General features: G+C 36.8%; 1 protein-coding gene across 3 annotated transcripts in view; it reads left to right on the top strand.

Annotated features, from left to right (window-relative positions):
* Nucleotides 1-17,613, top strand: part of CADM2 (cell adhesion molecule 2) — a 635,987-nt gene that overhangs the window by 439,932 nt on the left and 178,442 nt on the right. For all 3 annotated transcript variants that reach the window (XM_062610057.1, XM_062610056.1, XM_062610058.1), the window contains one exon: nt 10,852-11,001. In XM_062610057.1, coding sequence (XP_062466041.1) covers nt 10,852-11,001 — 150 coding nt within the window. The remainder of the gene's footprint in view (nt 1-10,851; nt 11,002-17,613) is intronic.

Raw genomic sequence — 17,613 nt, 5'->3', positions numbered from 1 at the left:
TTTTGCTCTGCCAGAATCAAAACTACATTCTTCAGGGCATGTTCCCAGTTGGCTGGGTTGCGCCTGCTAATTGATCCACATAAAGTCATTAAGGGAGTGCCTGTTCACATAAAAACATCTGCAAGCACAGTGTTTCCCACCTTTAAGACAGTACTATCTTTTAACACACACATATACTCCTTCACAAAATTTTTTACAATAAATGTAATTCTTGGTTTTGTGTTATTTTAAGTAAAAAGAGCTTACATTAATCATGCGTGCTTTAAAGAGTAGGTACAGTTTGCATTATGTTACGATAAACATCTAAGCCTTTGTATGCTTTTCAGCATTTTCTAGATGTTTTGAGTGTACAGAACTAGGAGGAAAATCTCTCACACAAAATATTAATTCAGACCTTGTGACCATTTCTCTAGCGTGGAACCGTGTTGTGACAGGTTGGAGTGTACCAGAACACTTGTGTTCTTTTTTGATTTCTTTTGTTGTTGTTGCTGTTGTTTGGTAAGGCATTTTTGCACTCGTTGAACTGCAGTGCACTTTTAAGAGGGGAAATGGCTGAGTCATGCCATCACAGTGCCAAACACCTGTGGCTTGCAATGAGCAATCACATGGAGACAGGACAGAAAATGTGTGAAAATTGCGTGCTTTAGATTGCATTTCAGTGCAGTCAGTTTTAGACCCATTGTAACTACTTTCTAATAGATCGTTTTTATTAATACATTGTATTCAAATTGCAGTGACAGGGTATTTTAAATCCTATTTTATCATTGCTAAACATCTGCATGATAGTTCTTTGATAGGATATATAAAGAACTCAGTGTAAATCAGCATGCCTGGCTGCATGCTCTACTTTTAAATTGACAATGTGGGTGTAAGTTTTCCCATGATGTTTAGGCTCGGGTAGTTGTTGTTTGTCCTGTTGCTCATCAGAATGATATTAGTGTCAAAACATTTTTGGCACGTATACTACAGAATTGCTGGCTCACTGACGAGATGCAGGGTTTGGACAAGCCTCCTTCTGTTGCAGTCATCTTAGAAAAATCAGCAATGTTAAGTTCTTCTTGTCCTTCTGCAGCCATTTGGGTAAATTGCTCAGATTTGTGTTCACATAACTGGAGTCTGATCTTTTGCTTGAAATTTCTGGTTATTCTTTTTTGCCTGGCTCTTATTCTATGGAGATTTTCCCAAGTGAAAGAGAGGAGTATCCAAAGCAGAGTATTTTATACTTTTTAAGTGATTATTTATGGTGGGTAGATGATTAATCAGAAGACAGGAAGCAGTGTTCAGGCAGTGCTGTCTCCATATTGTATGTTGCAGTGTGGTGGTCAATTTTAGAGGTCCCCAAATAAAAGTATGAAGATAGCAGTCTGAAGGACTGATTGTATTAACTAGTCTTTACAGCTCTTGAATTTTCTTTTAAAATGACATGTCCAGAACTTCATTTTTTTTGTTGCTCAGAGGAGAAGATTGAACAGGGGAATAAATTGTAACAGGAACAACTTCCAGTTGCACAAGTGGCCAAACACAGAGCTGATGTGAGGTTGATAGTGCCTGATACTGACTTAAGCTAACTGAAGTTCTAGACTGACTTTTATAAGAGGCCTTACTTTTTTGGGGTTGTGTTGATTGCAAGAAGTACCAGTCAGTTTGATGAAATGCTTGGCTTTGGGAGAGAGGAAAGCACATAGTATGTTGTAACTTCATAGCAAGCGGTAGATATGGTAGGATTGTATATGTATGTATATTTGGCTCCACCATAGATTTATATATATTTTTCCATTGCCCTATTATCTGGCTTCTGTGGGTGTTTTTTTGTTTGTTGTTTTGTTTGTTGGTTTTTTTTTTTTTTGGGGGGGGAGGGATGTTTCCCTTTTTTTTTCTTCTTGGAGCACTGATGTGAAGTAAGAAAATGTCATTATCGTCTATTTGCCGATTAGGAATGGAAATGTGACAATGAAGCTCAGATCCTCAGAGAAATGAAAGTGCCCAGTTCTTTACTTTTCATGTTAGAATTGGGTCCCTTCCTCCTTTTAGACAAATGGGCTTTACAGTTTGCTGAGGCACAATGAATTGAGCCCAACACTTTAAAGCAAAAAGTGACACAAAGCTCTAAACCATATTTGCACTTATGAGAACCAGAAAATTCATGTCTGTTACTGAGGCTGTGGGAAGATGAAGTTCACTTTAATTATCTTTGGGTTTGTAACTTCCATCATGAATTTAGAGTTGTGGAGGAGAATGTCTTTTTCCTCTTCCAAAATAAATTGAAATATAAAATCACTGGATATGCTTCTCCATTCACAAGCAAATAATACCATGGTGATAATCTGAAAAGAGTAAAAAAAAAAAGCCATTTATGTGAGGTTCCTAAGAAACAGTACTGTTTGTCTGTGCTTTTTATTCCATTGTGTCTCACACACTTTTTCTTGTTTGTCTTTATGGAATAATTGTACTTAAATACGTAATTTTCTCAAATTTGTATCTGCAATTTCTTTCACTGAAATATAGTCCAAATCAATTATATCTTGAGTTAGCTGCTGTTGTAAAAGCATACAACTGAAACACAAGGAGTGAAGGAAGGAACAAAGGCTTTCTCCTTCTCTATTACTACTGTCTAACATAAATTCTGTAGGCAGAAATCAGCAGCTGTAGCGGTGTGCTCCTGTCCTTTGCATTATTTGAGTAATTGCTTAAACATTTAAGAAATCCCAGCAACCTTGAAGGCACAGTTTGAGGGGTAACAGTTCTTTCTGAGTTATTTCTTGTCTCTCTCCTAAAACTCCGTCATTCTGTGATAAGTTTCTGCAGTGTTCTCATTAACTCAGATTTTCTCTGCTAGTGGTTTTGCTACTGGAGCATGTAATAGTTACCACAGCACACCATTTTAATTTGTTGTTTGTTTTATTTCTTTTTTTAAGCAATGTTTCTTCAGTGAGCAAACAACTGAAAGGACAGTTTCTCTGGAGATAGCATATACTTTAGAGTTTATCTAGATACAGGACTAAATTGTGGCCATTTAAGACAGCAAGTTAGAAAAGGCCAATTGACCCAGTCAAAGGCTCTTTGTGTATCAAATTCTTCTCAGGCAAATTTTTCTTTCTTTAAAACTGCTTATGAATCCAGTTTAGCATGCAGGCAACATTGGCACTTTATCTTTTAGAATAAAGCACAGCAGGTACTTATCTGTCTGTCTTTAATATGTAGCAAATATTTTATTGTACTCTTAAGACTGATCATAGAAATAAAATAAAATAATAGGGCCAACAACTTATTCTGTAGTTTCTTCCTTCAGTATTTGTAGGACATTAACATTCTATCTGTGCAGAAAAAACATAGAGGAGATTAATTCCTATTGAAAACTTAGAAGAAACACTAGTTGCGCAGTAATGCAGACCTCAGTTTATGCCTGCTGCAATGCAGTTCATAGTATCATTTTTCTTTAAATTAGATAAAGACAAGCTAATAATACTTCATCTCTTCAGAGAGATGTTGGCAGTATTTCATATATAAATTAAGAGAAAAGTCAGGAACCTGATTCAGTATGTTTAGATGTTTTATCATACTGGCTTTTGCTTCTAATGTTTTCAGTCTTTTTTGCTAAGAAAGCAGGCCAAAATTAATGTATTCTTCGTACAGATGCAAGTTGCTATTTGAAGTAGTAAGTTGCTTGCCTCTTCACCTAAATATTTATGCTGTAGGAGGTTTTTATTTCCTTAAAGAATTGGTCCTGTTGAACTCAATATAAAAAAAAAAATCTGACTGATTTGAAAAATAATTTGCTCAAGTGTTATTTTCTTTTTTCCTTTCATACAGTTTTGAATTTTTTTGTCAGCTTTGGTTTTGGCTGACATCATGCTATAAAAGTGTGAAACAAAGGTATGGCTTCATGGTTCTATGCAGGACTGGAAAGGATAAATCTCTGCTGTAGGCATTCTGGTGAGAATGAGCAGGACTTTAGGCTCTACTATCTCCCTTGTTTCTATGCTGACAATTTACTTCGCAGGGATGCTGAGCAACCAGGCACACTGGAACCGATGTGTCAAGATTGCTAACTCACTGTCACCTCTTGTCCAGTTCTTCCTCTCTTTCCACACCCATTTCTCTTTATGGTTCTCTGTTATACAGTGGCATGACTAGGAAAAGCTTGCTGTACCGATATGGTGAAACTCTCTTAATTTATAATATAAATGTTTCCTACAAAAGCAGACCTCTGCAGAAACAGAAGCAAAGAGAGGATTATGCTTTCTTGGTGCTTACAGTCACTAAGTCACTTTTATAATTGGCCTAGTAAATAGATTATAATATATAACCTAAGCATCAAAAGAAAGTGTTGAACTCATTAAAGAGCTTTCATTTTAATTGCAAAAAGTAAAAAAAAAAAACAAAACAAAACAAAGATAAACAAATAAATATGAGATGAACTCGCAAGATGAATGTTTCCAAACTGGACCAAATAATGATAATTACTATGCATAGGCTTGTCACACACTGAGATAAAAATCCATTTTAGAATCTGTAAAAGCAGTTGAGCCATCATTTCTGGGTGAAAAAAGCCCTCCTTTCTTGACTGAAAACAGCTTGTGGCTAATGAGATATGAGCTTGTCAGTTCTACTGGAAAGCAGTATTGGTCCTCCACAAAGCATTGTGAAAACAACCTGTGATAGAATATACTTAACTATAGCTCCATCTAGTCAAAATAGTTGAAATAATTTTGATAACAAAGCTTCCTGAAATGAGCAGGGGGACTGTGATACCACATAGTGACAGTGATATCGAGATATCAAGATGCTGCCTTCTTTTTGCAATAGCTTCATTGGTTATTTATCTTTGTATAACCTTCTAGTGTTTTCCAATGAAGGTTCCTGCTCCCTCTCCGTATACAAGAGAATTGTAATTCAGGCCATCAGTACTTCTGTGTTATTGATGGGTTTGGTTGGGGTTATTTTCATTCTTTCTCTATTAGTTTACTGCAGGCAGATAGTACAATTGTTTGACTTGCCTCAAGGTTTGATCATGGAACAGAACATAATCATATATACTGTAATGGTTATATATATGTGTCTGACTGACCTGACCTGCTGTGTCAAGTGTTCTTGCCAGCCATTTGTTGTGAAGAAAGCAAACAAGCTGGATGGGTAGCCCTGTCTTTAGAACAGTGATCGTCTGAGTCACATTCATTATCCAATCATACCTGTCAATCAACTCAGTTAATAGTAAAGTAGGAAGTAAATTGCACTGAACCAACCTAAAAATATGTGTTCAGAAGAGTATGTATTATTTACATATTCTGCATTTTCTAGATGTTTATAAAACTAAAGCATCCCTTTAGTTTTTGCTAAGCAGCATTTGATGGAGGGATTTCACTTTGATCCAAATTAAAACTCATGTGAAAGATACAACTTTCACCTTTCTTCCCCATCCCATCTTACCTTCTTACCCACTCCCCACAACCCCCCAGCTCACATTCTCACCTGTTTCTTCAGCTAAACAGGGATAGTTCTAATATTGCTTGAACTGATCAGCCTCATGCTTTTCCTGTATTCTCTAAAAGCTGACAGGTAGTAAACACCTTTTTTGCAGTGCGTGTGGGAGCCCTGGCCTTTGCAAGCCATGTGTCCCATCATCATCATAAAATCTTATGATATTTTTTCTACTGGTTTATCTTCTACATTAAGTATCAGTATCTGCCCTTAGTACAAATACCAAATTTGGGTGTCTTTTTCCATACCTGCAACCTGAAAGAAGGAATTACTAGCCCTGTTCTGTAAAGCACTACTAAGGTTTCTGGAATGGTGTGTTAGTGTCCTGGCTGCTCATATTCAAGGAAGAGGTGGATTGTCAAGTTTTACAGGGATGGAGGGGCCATCCTGTGAGAGGCAAATAAAACATCTTGGTTTGTTCAGCTAGCACAATGAACACTAAAATGTGATGTATCTGGGAAGAGCGTAATGCCCTTATGAGCAATGCGGGAAGGGCTTAGAGGTTTTCACTGCATGTTGAAATTTAATGTATAATTAATTATTATTAAGTCATATGCTATGTTCTTTATTCCTTTCTGCTCATTCATATTGACCATGTAGGAGTTTTATTGAAATAAAGACCAATTTATTTTTTTTGTATTGTTTTAAAAGAAAGTTTTGTTAGGAATTGAATTATTTTCAATGTGTTTATATATATATTAATAAAAATATGTGATGTATTTAATGTTTTCATGACTTCTTGAGTTACAGTTATATCTGGAAAAAGGAGCCATAATACTTAAAATCTTTTTGACTTCTGTAAGGCTTTTGACTTGAAATAGAGTGACATTTTGAGTAATAACCAAAACTCACTCAAAACCAACCTTACAAGCATCAAGCAACTTAGAAATGTTTCAAAAAGTAGGGTGAAAGTGTAATGACAAAGAAGAACCCATGACTGAACAGTTGTGTTTCTGTGCATTTGTTTGCATATGGAAAAGTGGTTAGTACTGTACTATTCAGATGGTTTTCAGAAACAACCTGGGAAGCACAGTTGTTGCCAGCAATATCTGTGAATGCCATGAAGACTGTGGCTATATGAAGTAAGGAAGAGCACAGGTCAGTAGGCTTGAAGTGAGATAAGTGCAGTGAAACATAGGGACATACGTCAAATAGATACAGGACAAGAAATAAAATGGGTTTGTTTTTGGAGTGGTGTCTGAGAAAAAACACAGGCATCGTGGTTAACAGTCAGACAAGAGTCCCCATCTGACCCTGTGGCCAAGGATATTCATTTAGGTGTGCAAAAAAGAACCTGAAGTGCTGATGGAGAAGTGGCATCATCTTTGTATCTTCTCCTGTGACTGCTACAGTGGCGTCTCCATGTCTGGAAACACACTTCAGAAAGAAAATGGCAAATGAAAGAGGGCACAGAGAAGAGCCACAGACTAATTAAAGGATTAGAAAAATATGGTTTCTACAGAAAGGCTTAAGAGCTCGATTTATTTAGGTTGTCAAAGAGAAGGTTAATGGGTGATATGATCATGGTCTCTAAGTGCCTACAAAAGAAAGAAAAATTTGATCATAGAGGGCTCTTCAGAACAAGTGGAAAGATGCAACATTAGCCAGTTAATGCTAGGTGCTGCAATGAGACATTCAGACTAGGTGTAAAATCCTGTTTTCATGTTTAAACAGTGATGACCATTGCTCTCTCAAATAAGTTACTGAAAGTGCCACTAAGTTTTCCATTACTAGGCTTCTTAAGTAAAGGCGGAATGCTTCTGTTAGATGATATTGTCTTGTTCGATTTCTGCTCACAGAGATAAAAAAAATTAAGAAATAGGAACTTATATATTATGAACTCTTCATGCTAGAGAACCACAGTGATAACACCTAGTTGTTGAAATGATGAAACTATTTCTTTAGACATACCTTTGTCTGGCATGGCCTTTAGGCTTGCCTTCGTATTGAAAGCAGTTCAACAAGCATTCTTGATTTAATGGGACTATTCAAATGGATTAGAACCAGCGCAGTCAGTGCTGGGAGTATGAATGGTTATAAGTTATCCTATGCATAAGGGGTTTATCCAAAGCAGATCCCTTGGGGAGTGATGTGATTCCAGCTACAGGTAGCTGTGCTGCAGTGGGGGCCTGCTGCCCCTGCAGCTCAACGGTGGTACCCAGAGGTGTCTGAGAAGACCTTGTCTGCATCTCCGATAGCCTGAGCTCTTCATCCCAGCATGCTCATAGCCTGGCAGCTTTGCCGGCATGCTTTCTAGGCACATGCTACCTACCTGTTTGACAGACATGAGCATCTCTCAGAACAGTGAGTCCCCCAGGAACCAGATCTAATCTTCAGTGGCATAAAACTTGATATTTGTAATGCTGTGTTAAACGGCACAATGTGGATGCTTTCTGTAGTGTTCATCTATCTCATATAGGCTTTTAAAACCTTTTCCAGTCCTTCCAGTCCCAAAGTTCCTATTTCAATAATTCAAGTTAGATGCTGATACCAGCAGAAAAGCAAATCTCATAAATGTTTCTTTGTCTTAGCTATCCCATCATTTATAAATAATTTTGGTCTTCATGATGAGGCGTGCAATATCTGGTCTTGCTTTGCCTATTTTCTCTGTTCCGCACAGGCTGCCTTCTTTGCAATTTGGCTAATTTCCAGATAAAATGGTTCGTTTTTTTTCTCTACCTTTTTCCATTCTGAGTTTCCTATGAAGCTGTGTGCATCTTCTCCAGATCCACACAGCTTCTGTATGGGTAATGGATAGAATGAATGCTTTGATTTCACTATTATATGCTAGATTAATTCTTACTTCCACAACATCAGCATGCAGTAAAATGGCCAGAGAAAAGAAAGTTCTTCAGACCTCTTTCAGATCGTATCATCTACAGTTTCCATTTAAATGGTTCATCAGAAAAGTTCACCTATTAACCACTCTTCTGGTTAAACATGTCTGTGACATCACAATCATTAGCAAATGATAGACTACATATATGCTGACACCTACATGATAAGAACTAAAATATCAGAAAGGGAATATAGGGTAATTCTGGGGAGTTCTTCCAAATGGGTTAATAGGGTGCTAAATCATTACAGCAGTTTTTTATTAAACTATCTTCCATTCCTAGTCTGTAATGTAAATGACAGATGTCACTGTGCTAATCTCTGGCATTAGGCTGTTTAATGCTTCTTGTATGCAAAAAGTGGTTTAGCCCGCATTGCCTTGTATCCACAACTCATTCTTTAGAAGGTCATCTCTTTGGCAAGATGCCTGTAATTTAGTGGAAGTAATAACAGGCTATGTGCATTTTTCTGGATTTTTAAAATTCTAATTTAAGTGATAAGCAATTTCTGCAGTATCTGGAGGTTCTTTGACGCATGGGAATGAAAAGAGGAGAAATGGAAGGAAATGACATATCTTTGCTGTTCTTTTTCTTTCCATCCTTGTTTATGATTTTTTACTCATCAAGTATTTCTCAATGTGTGGTTTTCAAGAAGTGGGGTTTGATTAATGAAGTGTCAGATATAGAGGATGTCATAAGATTTTAGTGTTCATTTTTTGCAGCATTTGAATTAGCCATGGTGTTTTCGGTATTCCTTTATTTTTGTTTACTATTTCTGTTACCCTGTTGATAGTAAATACCCTTTTATAGTAAATCTTAGTACATAGTAAATTTTGACATTTAGACATCTGTAGAAAGTTGATATTTATACAAAAATCAGACCAGTTTTACATTTTTATGGGAATCCTTTATTTATTTTAAAGCAAGAGAGCGGAGAGTGTTAGACTATCTAGCCGCTAATGCTTTCATTGACGTAGGAGCTTATGTACCAGGCCTAATGCCATCAAAAATATGTTACATAGGGAAATGGGCAGCTATCAAAACCTGACAAGAATTCTATTTTTGTCAATATCAGCAGGTCAAATACAAGTTCAGTTTTTAATCTTTATTTAGTAATTTCTTACTCTGGTCATCTGAAAACCTGTATTTGAGATACTAGACTTCTATATAAAAGGCATGCCTCAGTTTAACTTAGCTTGGGGAACAACTCGGATGAGAGCCACTAAAATAGGATGTTTGTGTGAAGGTTTTATGTGATTCTGTATTGGTACAATTACTGGATATTTTATATATAATTTCCTTGATGTACTTATGTCTGTGAGCTTGTTCACATCTATAGGATTGTAGAGACTTTTCACTTCAGACATATTCCACATGAGTGTCCATCTAGGCATTATACTTATGCTAGCAGCAATACCTGCCCATAAGTGCTTCTTGTATTAACAGAACCTCTATAAAAGGGGGGGAAGAAGGAAGCATGTATTTGATTTAGACTATTGTATTGCTTTTCTTTTGCATTGTATCCTTGAAGAAATTACTGCGTCTCCAGATAATGATGTGTCTTTCTTATTACTGAAAAACTTTTCTTTCCTCATCCATGTTAAAAATTACTTCCATGTTTTTACTGTGCTCCCTTGTTACAGTACTGTTTGTCAGAATGTCTTGTGCTATTTGTCAAAGGCTGTTCTCACAATACATAAGCACTTCAGTCTAACTACAGCATTGAAAATACTTGTGATTCAAAAAAGTGGGTGATACTGCTGCTTTATTGTGTAGAGGTATTTGGAAAACTTCCCAGTGACTTTTCTGCAAGCACTTAGTGTGATTCATAATGCTCTGGGATAGAATCACAGATGTGAAAGAGACCTACTACATCATCACTTCCATTTTCATATGAGATCAGGTTATATTCCCTCAACAGAGGATGCATTGAGTTTCACATACATTTGCAAAACAGTGGATGCATAGGTTCACAATACATTTGCTCTCTAACAGCTTACCAAACCTGGCAGGAAAAGCATTGTCCTGAGAATTTATTAAAAAACATAAGAAGAAACGGGGAGTCAAGACTGACTTGTACCTCTATTTTAAAAAGCTGATGCAGATTTTTATGTTACGCTTTCAGGGATGTTTTCAACAGCCATTTAACTGTATCATCTGTACTAAGGTATCTGTATAGGGATGCAGCACGTGAGCCCTATGCAGAGGCATAGCCTGGATGTGTTGGTGTGTCTGAGGAGATAAAATTGCAATGTATTTCTTTGGATTTAATTAGTATGACTTACGGGGGGAGGGGGGGAGGGAGGGGAAGAGGGGGGCATAAATCCCTGTTTCTTCATTAATCTGTTTCTTAGCTGCAGAGAATATATTGCAAATACAACTTTTTTCAATTTATCATAGTATCTTTTATTGGTCACACACTGAATTCAGGCTCTGTCACCTGTGGGAAGTTGCATCAATAAATTCAGTTTTACAGCTTAAAATCTTTCTTTTCTTCTCTCACCCTCTTCCGTTCTCCATCCCTCCCTTCCCTCCTCAGGCAGCCAAGGGCAGTTTCCACTTACACAGAACGTCACCGTTGTTGAAGGAGGTACAGCAAATTTGACCTGCAGGGTCGATCAAAATGATAACACCTCCCTCCAGTGGTCAAATCCAGCTCAACAGACACTGTACTTCGATGACAAGAAAGGTAAATCATTTCCTGAGCTCATCCTTCTGCATCGTTTTTTCTAAGAAAGAAATATTTATTTCCCTTTAATACTTTAATGTGAAAACATTTGCTAGGAATAGATGTTTTCAGCTATAATTATGACATAATCATTCTGTTTGAGGTGGTTTGCTGAAGGGCTCTCTTCCATACAAAATTGTATTTTATTATTAAAGGAAAAGAATTATATTTGAAATTCTTATTGCAAGTTAATTTGGAAAATATTGTTGCAAAATATCTTGGATGAGCATATATGGGTGGTAAGAGACCGGCAAGGGAAGTTGTCCATAAACCTTGTGACTTGCTTTCATTAGTGTGTGTTTGCGTTTATACATACATATATATATGTTACATTTGTATGTATATAATCCCACTATGTGCTTCAGGTGTACTGCAGTTTTGCTGTTAGTGCAATGCAGAGTTGCTGTGGTAGGTGTTCTTAATAGCTAATAAAAATGCTCACTTTTAGTGCCCTGATTTTTCCAATTATAACATGCATAGATTTTTTAATTTTAGTTAAATTAGAGGGGGGAAAAAAGACATTCCTTACAAAAAGAACAGCATTATCACTGTAGTAGGATATATTTCTAAGATCTTAATCTGATATGAAAAAGCATTCCATTTTACATAATAGAATGTTGAGATAAAAATTACATTATATTCCATAAAGAAATTAAAACTCAAGTTATGAGGAATAAATTCATCACTTGGCTTCAAAATGCAGAAGCTTTGGTGTTGATTTCAGCGTTACAGAAGTTCAACAATATTTCATTCTTAATTCTAGTGCTTGAATTTATTCTGAAAGGTGCTACATACTCTAGAACATATTTTAACAAGTGCAGTTATTCCTCTGCTTGAAATTAAAGAACCACTGTCCAAATGCTTTGCTGGATGGTGACAAGACTTTAAAACATGTTGTAGGACTGAAAATGCTTTGTGGATCTATGCACTTCAATAAAAGTAGAGTCTAAAACCTGTCATTTTATACCTGCCGAAGCTGCAATCAAAATATGGGGCTTTTTTGCTATTAATATAATAGCTGAATTGAATCTCTTGATGGTGTTGAAGTGGTTCCTTTCTCTTTTATCTAATTTCCTGTAGCGTGTAATCATTTGATTTGCAATTTCTTTGAAATCATAAGTACCATTTGAACACAGGATTGAAGATGAGAGGTTTATAAGGTGAAAACTTTTGAGCTGTAAATCTAGTCCTGTAACCTTTATTCATATGGACCCCCATATTAATTTAGCTGTAATCATTGGTGGTTTGGGATGGGTAAATAATGTCTGCAAAACTAAAAGCAGAGAGAACTTGTCTGTTAGAGCGTATCAGTATGCAGCAAATCTGTATCTTTTATAAAATAAGTGACATTTTAAAAGATGCTGAGAAGGACATGGGAGGACTGCAAATAGATTAATTTGAGCTTTGTGGCCATTTTGGTATGAATTGAATTTTCTGTGTAGTTTAGCTAAATCTGTACTTTTACAGCGAATAATTGAAGTTTGTATTACTTTTTAATATAATGAATTGAAACAACAGAATTTGAATGGCATGCAGCATAGTAAGGACTTAGAAGCAATTTATATTCCCCACAGGAAATGTGAGGAGCTGAAGTGTATAAATTTAAAGGGCCACACTCTTTATTGAACTGTTAGCATGTCCCAAAACTTTGAGGAATACTTGACTCATTTTATCTAGGGATTACTGTATATCTGTTAGACAGAAAAACGTCTTGATGTGGTCAAGAATAAATTAGGTCCTTCAGACAGAAATATTTAGTCTTTCTTATGCTGGCAGGGCTTTGCATTCTATGTGATGTGTCCAGACTCAAATATACCAAGGGGAGTAAGCAGCATCCCAGTGCTACACGGGAAACATTCTGCCACTTCTGAAAACAAAGTTGCAGCTCTCTTTGGCAATTTTTCTGTGTATGTATGTGTTCTTATAAGGAAGACAGAGATTTCCTTTACAGGCTTTGATGCTTATGTAACTGAGTCAAAATGGAGAGAGATACTCATGTCTGTGGTATCTTGGTGGTTTCCTCAGTAAATGATGGAAAGTGCAACTGTAAAGGCTTTTTTTTTTCCTTCGTCTTTTTTTTTTCCCCACCTCTCCCAGCCAAGTATACAATTTGGCTATAAAAAGCAGCTTTCTACTAGATCCAGTCATTATATTTAATTTATTGAGAGCAATGCCTCAGCCAGAGTCTTTTAAAACCTGTCTTTTAATGTTAGCCAAAACCAACCTTCAGATCTTACTTTTCCTTTTAACACCATGAAAATTGCTATTTAATAGCTGTGTTTCTCAAACCCTGAAAATTCATGAAAGCTGTTGAGTGGGTTGTAGAGTATTACAATGGTGTAGGGTTAAGGTCTGTGTAGGAAACAGACCCTTAGAAGAGGAGCACCACCAGTAGCCTTTATATCCATCAAAGCTGAGTAACTGTTGATGCTACCATGTTCAGAACTAAATCAAATTTGTATGCCTTTAACTTTACTTCCCTTCAGTAAGTTATTTTCCAGCTATGTACTCATAAGAATGACAGATGCAGGAATGACAGTATTTGTTTTTTATGACTGGAACTATAACAAAAAAAAAAAAATCAGGAAATCTTTCCATTGATTGTTCTGTATTTTAGTAAATATGAGAAAGTCGGGTAGTAAAATGAAGGAAGGCAGTTAAGTATCAAAAAAGGGTCCAAGCTGCAGCAGGAGATAAGGGAGATGACAGCTGACAACATATGGCAGAACAGGTGACAAAAATACAGCAGAATGTCCATGAATTGAAAAGCCCTCAGCTTCTAGATTATACTTGGTGGGACCCCTTTCATGTTAACACTTCTTTCTCAAGCCATTTGGTTCCTCTGCCTTCAAAAAGTATTTTCTGACCAAAATAGAAAATTTGCTGGGGCCAGGATAAAAAGAGTCACGTGTTCACATGGAGGGAATGTCTGCTTCCCAGTCCCATGCCTTTCAACAAGGGGTTAATTATTAGTCTCCATTTCATTCAGAATGGATGACATATTATGAAAAGCATGTTTGCGCCATTTTGCTTTCTACTGAACTGTGATGCAATCACTAAAATTTAATTTAGGAGTCATAGTCTTCCTTTTTCTGTTCTAGATATTCCAAGGAAGCATGGAAATGCAGTGAGCCAAATACACTAATACCAAAGCTGCACTGTTAAAATTATTCTTCTGGTTCTCCGTGTATGGAGAACCACAAACATGCTACGGCCACATGTTTTTCAGTACAGATTTTGCTCAGTTAGGAGGATTTTGTGGCTGGTAAAGAACACCTCCACTGCCACCCTCCTAGCAATTTAATATTAAATATTTATGAAGGGGGCAAAGACTTATTTTTAACTTCAGACATTTTTGGCACCTGGCCTAGACAGTCTTACAATGATACAGATAAGAAATGAGTACAGTTTTGTTCCAGAAGAGGCAATGCTGTAATTTTAGTGAATATGAAACCATGTTTCAGAGGTTGCTTCCAGGTCCTCATAACTTGAAGTAGTTGATTTGGGTTTTGTTGTAAATTTAGGCCTAAAACATGTTTGAATTACTGTGGTAATGGGAACTGGGGGAAGAAAAGAACATTATAGCTTTATTTTATGAGCTAAGCCACAGAAAACATTTGCTTCCCTCTGACTTTTATTTTGACACTCTAAATTAAAGCTGGAACTAACTTTGTCTTCATTATTATTTTAACAAACAGTAGTTAAAATATGTGACAATACAAATGTTTGATCTTGTGCATTGGTCTTACTGATGACCTGTCTCCTTCAGTGTGAATGTCTCTCTCTTGTCCTTTCTGGTGCTGCTTTTTTTCTGGTTCCTCTACCTTGTAGCTTCAAGGACATTGTTTGTCAGTTTGGTTTTTAACTCATGCTCTTTTGTTTGAAGCATGAAGTCTTTACTTAACGGTAAAGTAAAGTGTAGTTTGGGTAAATTGTATTAAATTTTAATAGTCTTTACAACCTTAGCAAGACCCCCCCTCTTCAGTTTCCCCCTCCTGTACAGACTTAAAGATCGTGTCTTCCTGGAAAATAAAAATTCACAGCTCACCCTGGGCAAGTTCACATTCTTTGGAAACAAATGTAAATCACATGCTGCAAATAGAATGACTTTTTCCTTACACACGTTTCAATAATTGCCATAGAAACCTCCATGTTCCTATATGTACCCAAGTACCTATAATTATGTAGCTGCCTTTGGAAGAAGCACAGTGCAGTGATGTAGGACTGACAGCTATGATTTTAAATTAATACTGGTTATTTTATTTTATCTTCACTGGTAACACTTCTTAAGGGTTTTGAGTGGACAATAATCAGAGTGACATAAATATGAATGCAGATGTATAACAAAAAGCATGTAACACAGAAACACAGCAATGGTTGATAAAGGGAAGACTGAAAAAAACCTTCATTTAGCTTGTTATAGCAGCTGTCATCTCATACTCCCTTCAGATAGGGAATATAGATACATGTAGAGCAGGATATGGAGTTATAAAGGAGGCATGAACAACGGTTGTTGATGTCAAAGGTGTTATATCGATCAAAGGTGTTATAGCTCATCAATATAAAAATGTGCAATCAGGCTATCAAAATGAAGAGAAACAGTACCTGGTCTATACGTACCTAACGGTTTTTCTCGGTCAGGCAAGGGCAAATGTAAGATAGCCACTCATCATCTTAACAGAAAAGTTTTCAGGTCTGTCAGTAGTAAAAGAAGTCATGTGTTGACATTGATCGTGACAAGTTTGCCACAAACTAGCATGTCAGATTTTGACAAGACATATGCCTGATGCTAATCATAGATGGCTACATCCCTTGTGTTTTCATGCAGTAGTAGCACTTTCATGTCTTACTGAAAAATTAGAAAGTGTATTCCAAGTGTATTCCAAGCTCAGGATTATTCATCCCTGAGCAGCAGAATATGTTTCTTTAGATGACCTTTGATTTTTTTACATGTAAGAGTACTTGGCATTTATGTAACTCCCTATCATCTTGAAAGCTTTCAGAGATACTGGTGCACTAGGCAAGGGTTATGAGAGGGCACTGTACTCGCAAAGCTCCTGAGAGCTTCTCTGATAGGCATGATGCCCCAGGTGAGCTTGTGGAAACATGTTTTGAGTATAGCAGCTGCCCATAACGTTCTCCAGTTGCTCCCCCTTGGGATAGCACTATCATGTTTGAACTTGCGGGTAAGTTTGGAGACAGGACATGTCTCTAATCAAAACATCGTGCCTTTTGGCATACCTAGCTGTACTATCAACTCCATGAAAACAACTCCAAACCTTTTTCTTTCTCAATATAAAGATATTAAGAGGGAGACTCTGAAATTCAGTGCACAAGGTATGGGATTTTAATAACAGTTTCACATATGTCAGTTTGGGAGGATTCATTATTGCAGAGAACTTTTGATTCTAACTGCAGCACTGCCACAATTAAATGGTGACTGAATTGCCATACAAAACGCTGGCAGTTTCAGGCATAAAAATCTTGTCTTTCTGATGTTATAAACATCTGTTAGTTAGCTGTATTTACCCCTTGACTTGTTTTGTGGAAGCCTAACTCTGGATATTGAATTTAAGTATAAATCCAGCTTGCACTATTCTGTGGTGATTCACCTGCCAATTCTAAGCTACATAAGGAAGCAGAAGCACTTGCAAGTACAAACTACAATTTGAGAGTATTTCTGACTGGGGGGAAACAGTGAACTTCCTTCCTGAGGAATCATTAATGATTCTAGTAAGCAGTTGAATTTAAGATGTAGGTGTACATGTAGACAAACAAACCTCAGGTAGAAGAAGTAGGCTTCTACAAAATGAAAGTCACAGACGCAAAGAAGATACGTCCTTTTGCAATGGAAAGTAGGAAATACATGCTTTAGATGAACTATGCAGACAGGGAGGCAGACAACCTGTGTTGTTGGGAGGACTGAGAGCATTAGTATTTAAGTAATGCAAAATTGAGTAGCAATGATGAATGGGCTTATGTCTCCACCTTCACATGCTCTGTTTCCTATTACATAATTGAGTAGAGGTGGTATCAGACAGTAGATGATGACCAAGCTTAACTCCCTCCTAGGGTACGCATACAAATTAGAGATTCACTGTTGCTTAGAGTATAATGGACCCTTTCAATGAGATAATACACTGTAGTTAAGCCTGTGACATGGCATGAAAAGCAATGGGGAAAATGGAAGAAAACTCTGCAGACAAATACTGAAGTATGATTTTACAGCTGGAAAAGTTGTGGGGAAGGTAGACAGAGGAACAGGGTTGTTATTTTTTTACCCCTGAGCTGAATAGCAATAGCTTGTTAATGCCTTGTAAAATTTCAGAGGTTTCTAGCATTTAAAGAAGAAATTATCAGAGATAGCAATCTGGTTTTCACAGAGACCTTTCCATGCAGATCTTTTAGAATAGTTCTTCCAAGGTATGTATTTAAATTTAATGGGCTTATGTTGGTCAGATCTGTTGATTTCACAGTTATGCTACACAACTATCAGTTTGGCCAGCTTTTTGTCTTCCCTTGAGGCCCATGGTATGACTTACAGACATAGATAACCTAGGTTAAGTCTTTCAG

This window comes from Pezoporus occidentalis, unplaced genomic scaffold (genome assembly GCF_034315485.1).
Source record: "Pezoporus occidentalis ecotype Australia unplaced genomic scaffold, CSIRO_AGI_Poc_V1 ctg143, whole genome shotgun sequence".
Taxonomy (NCBI): Eukaryota; Metazoa; Chordata; class Aves; order Psittaciformes; family Psittacidae; genus Pezoporus; species Pezoporus occidentalis.
This window is presented reverse-complemented; position numbering and strand designations above follow the sequence as displayed.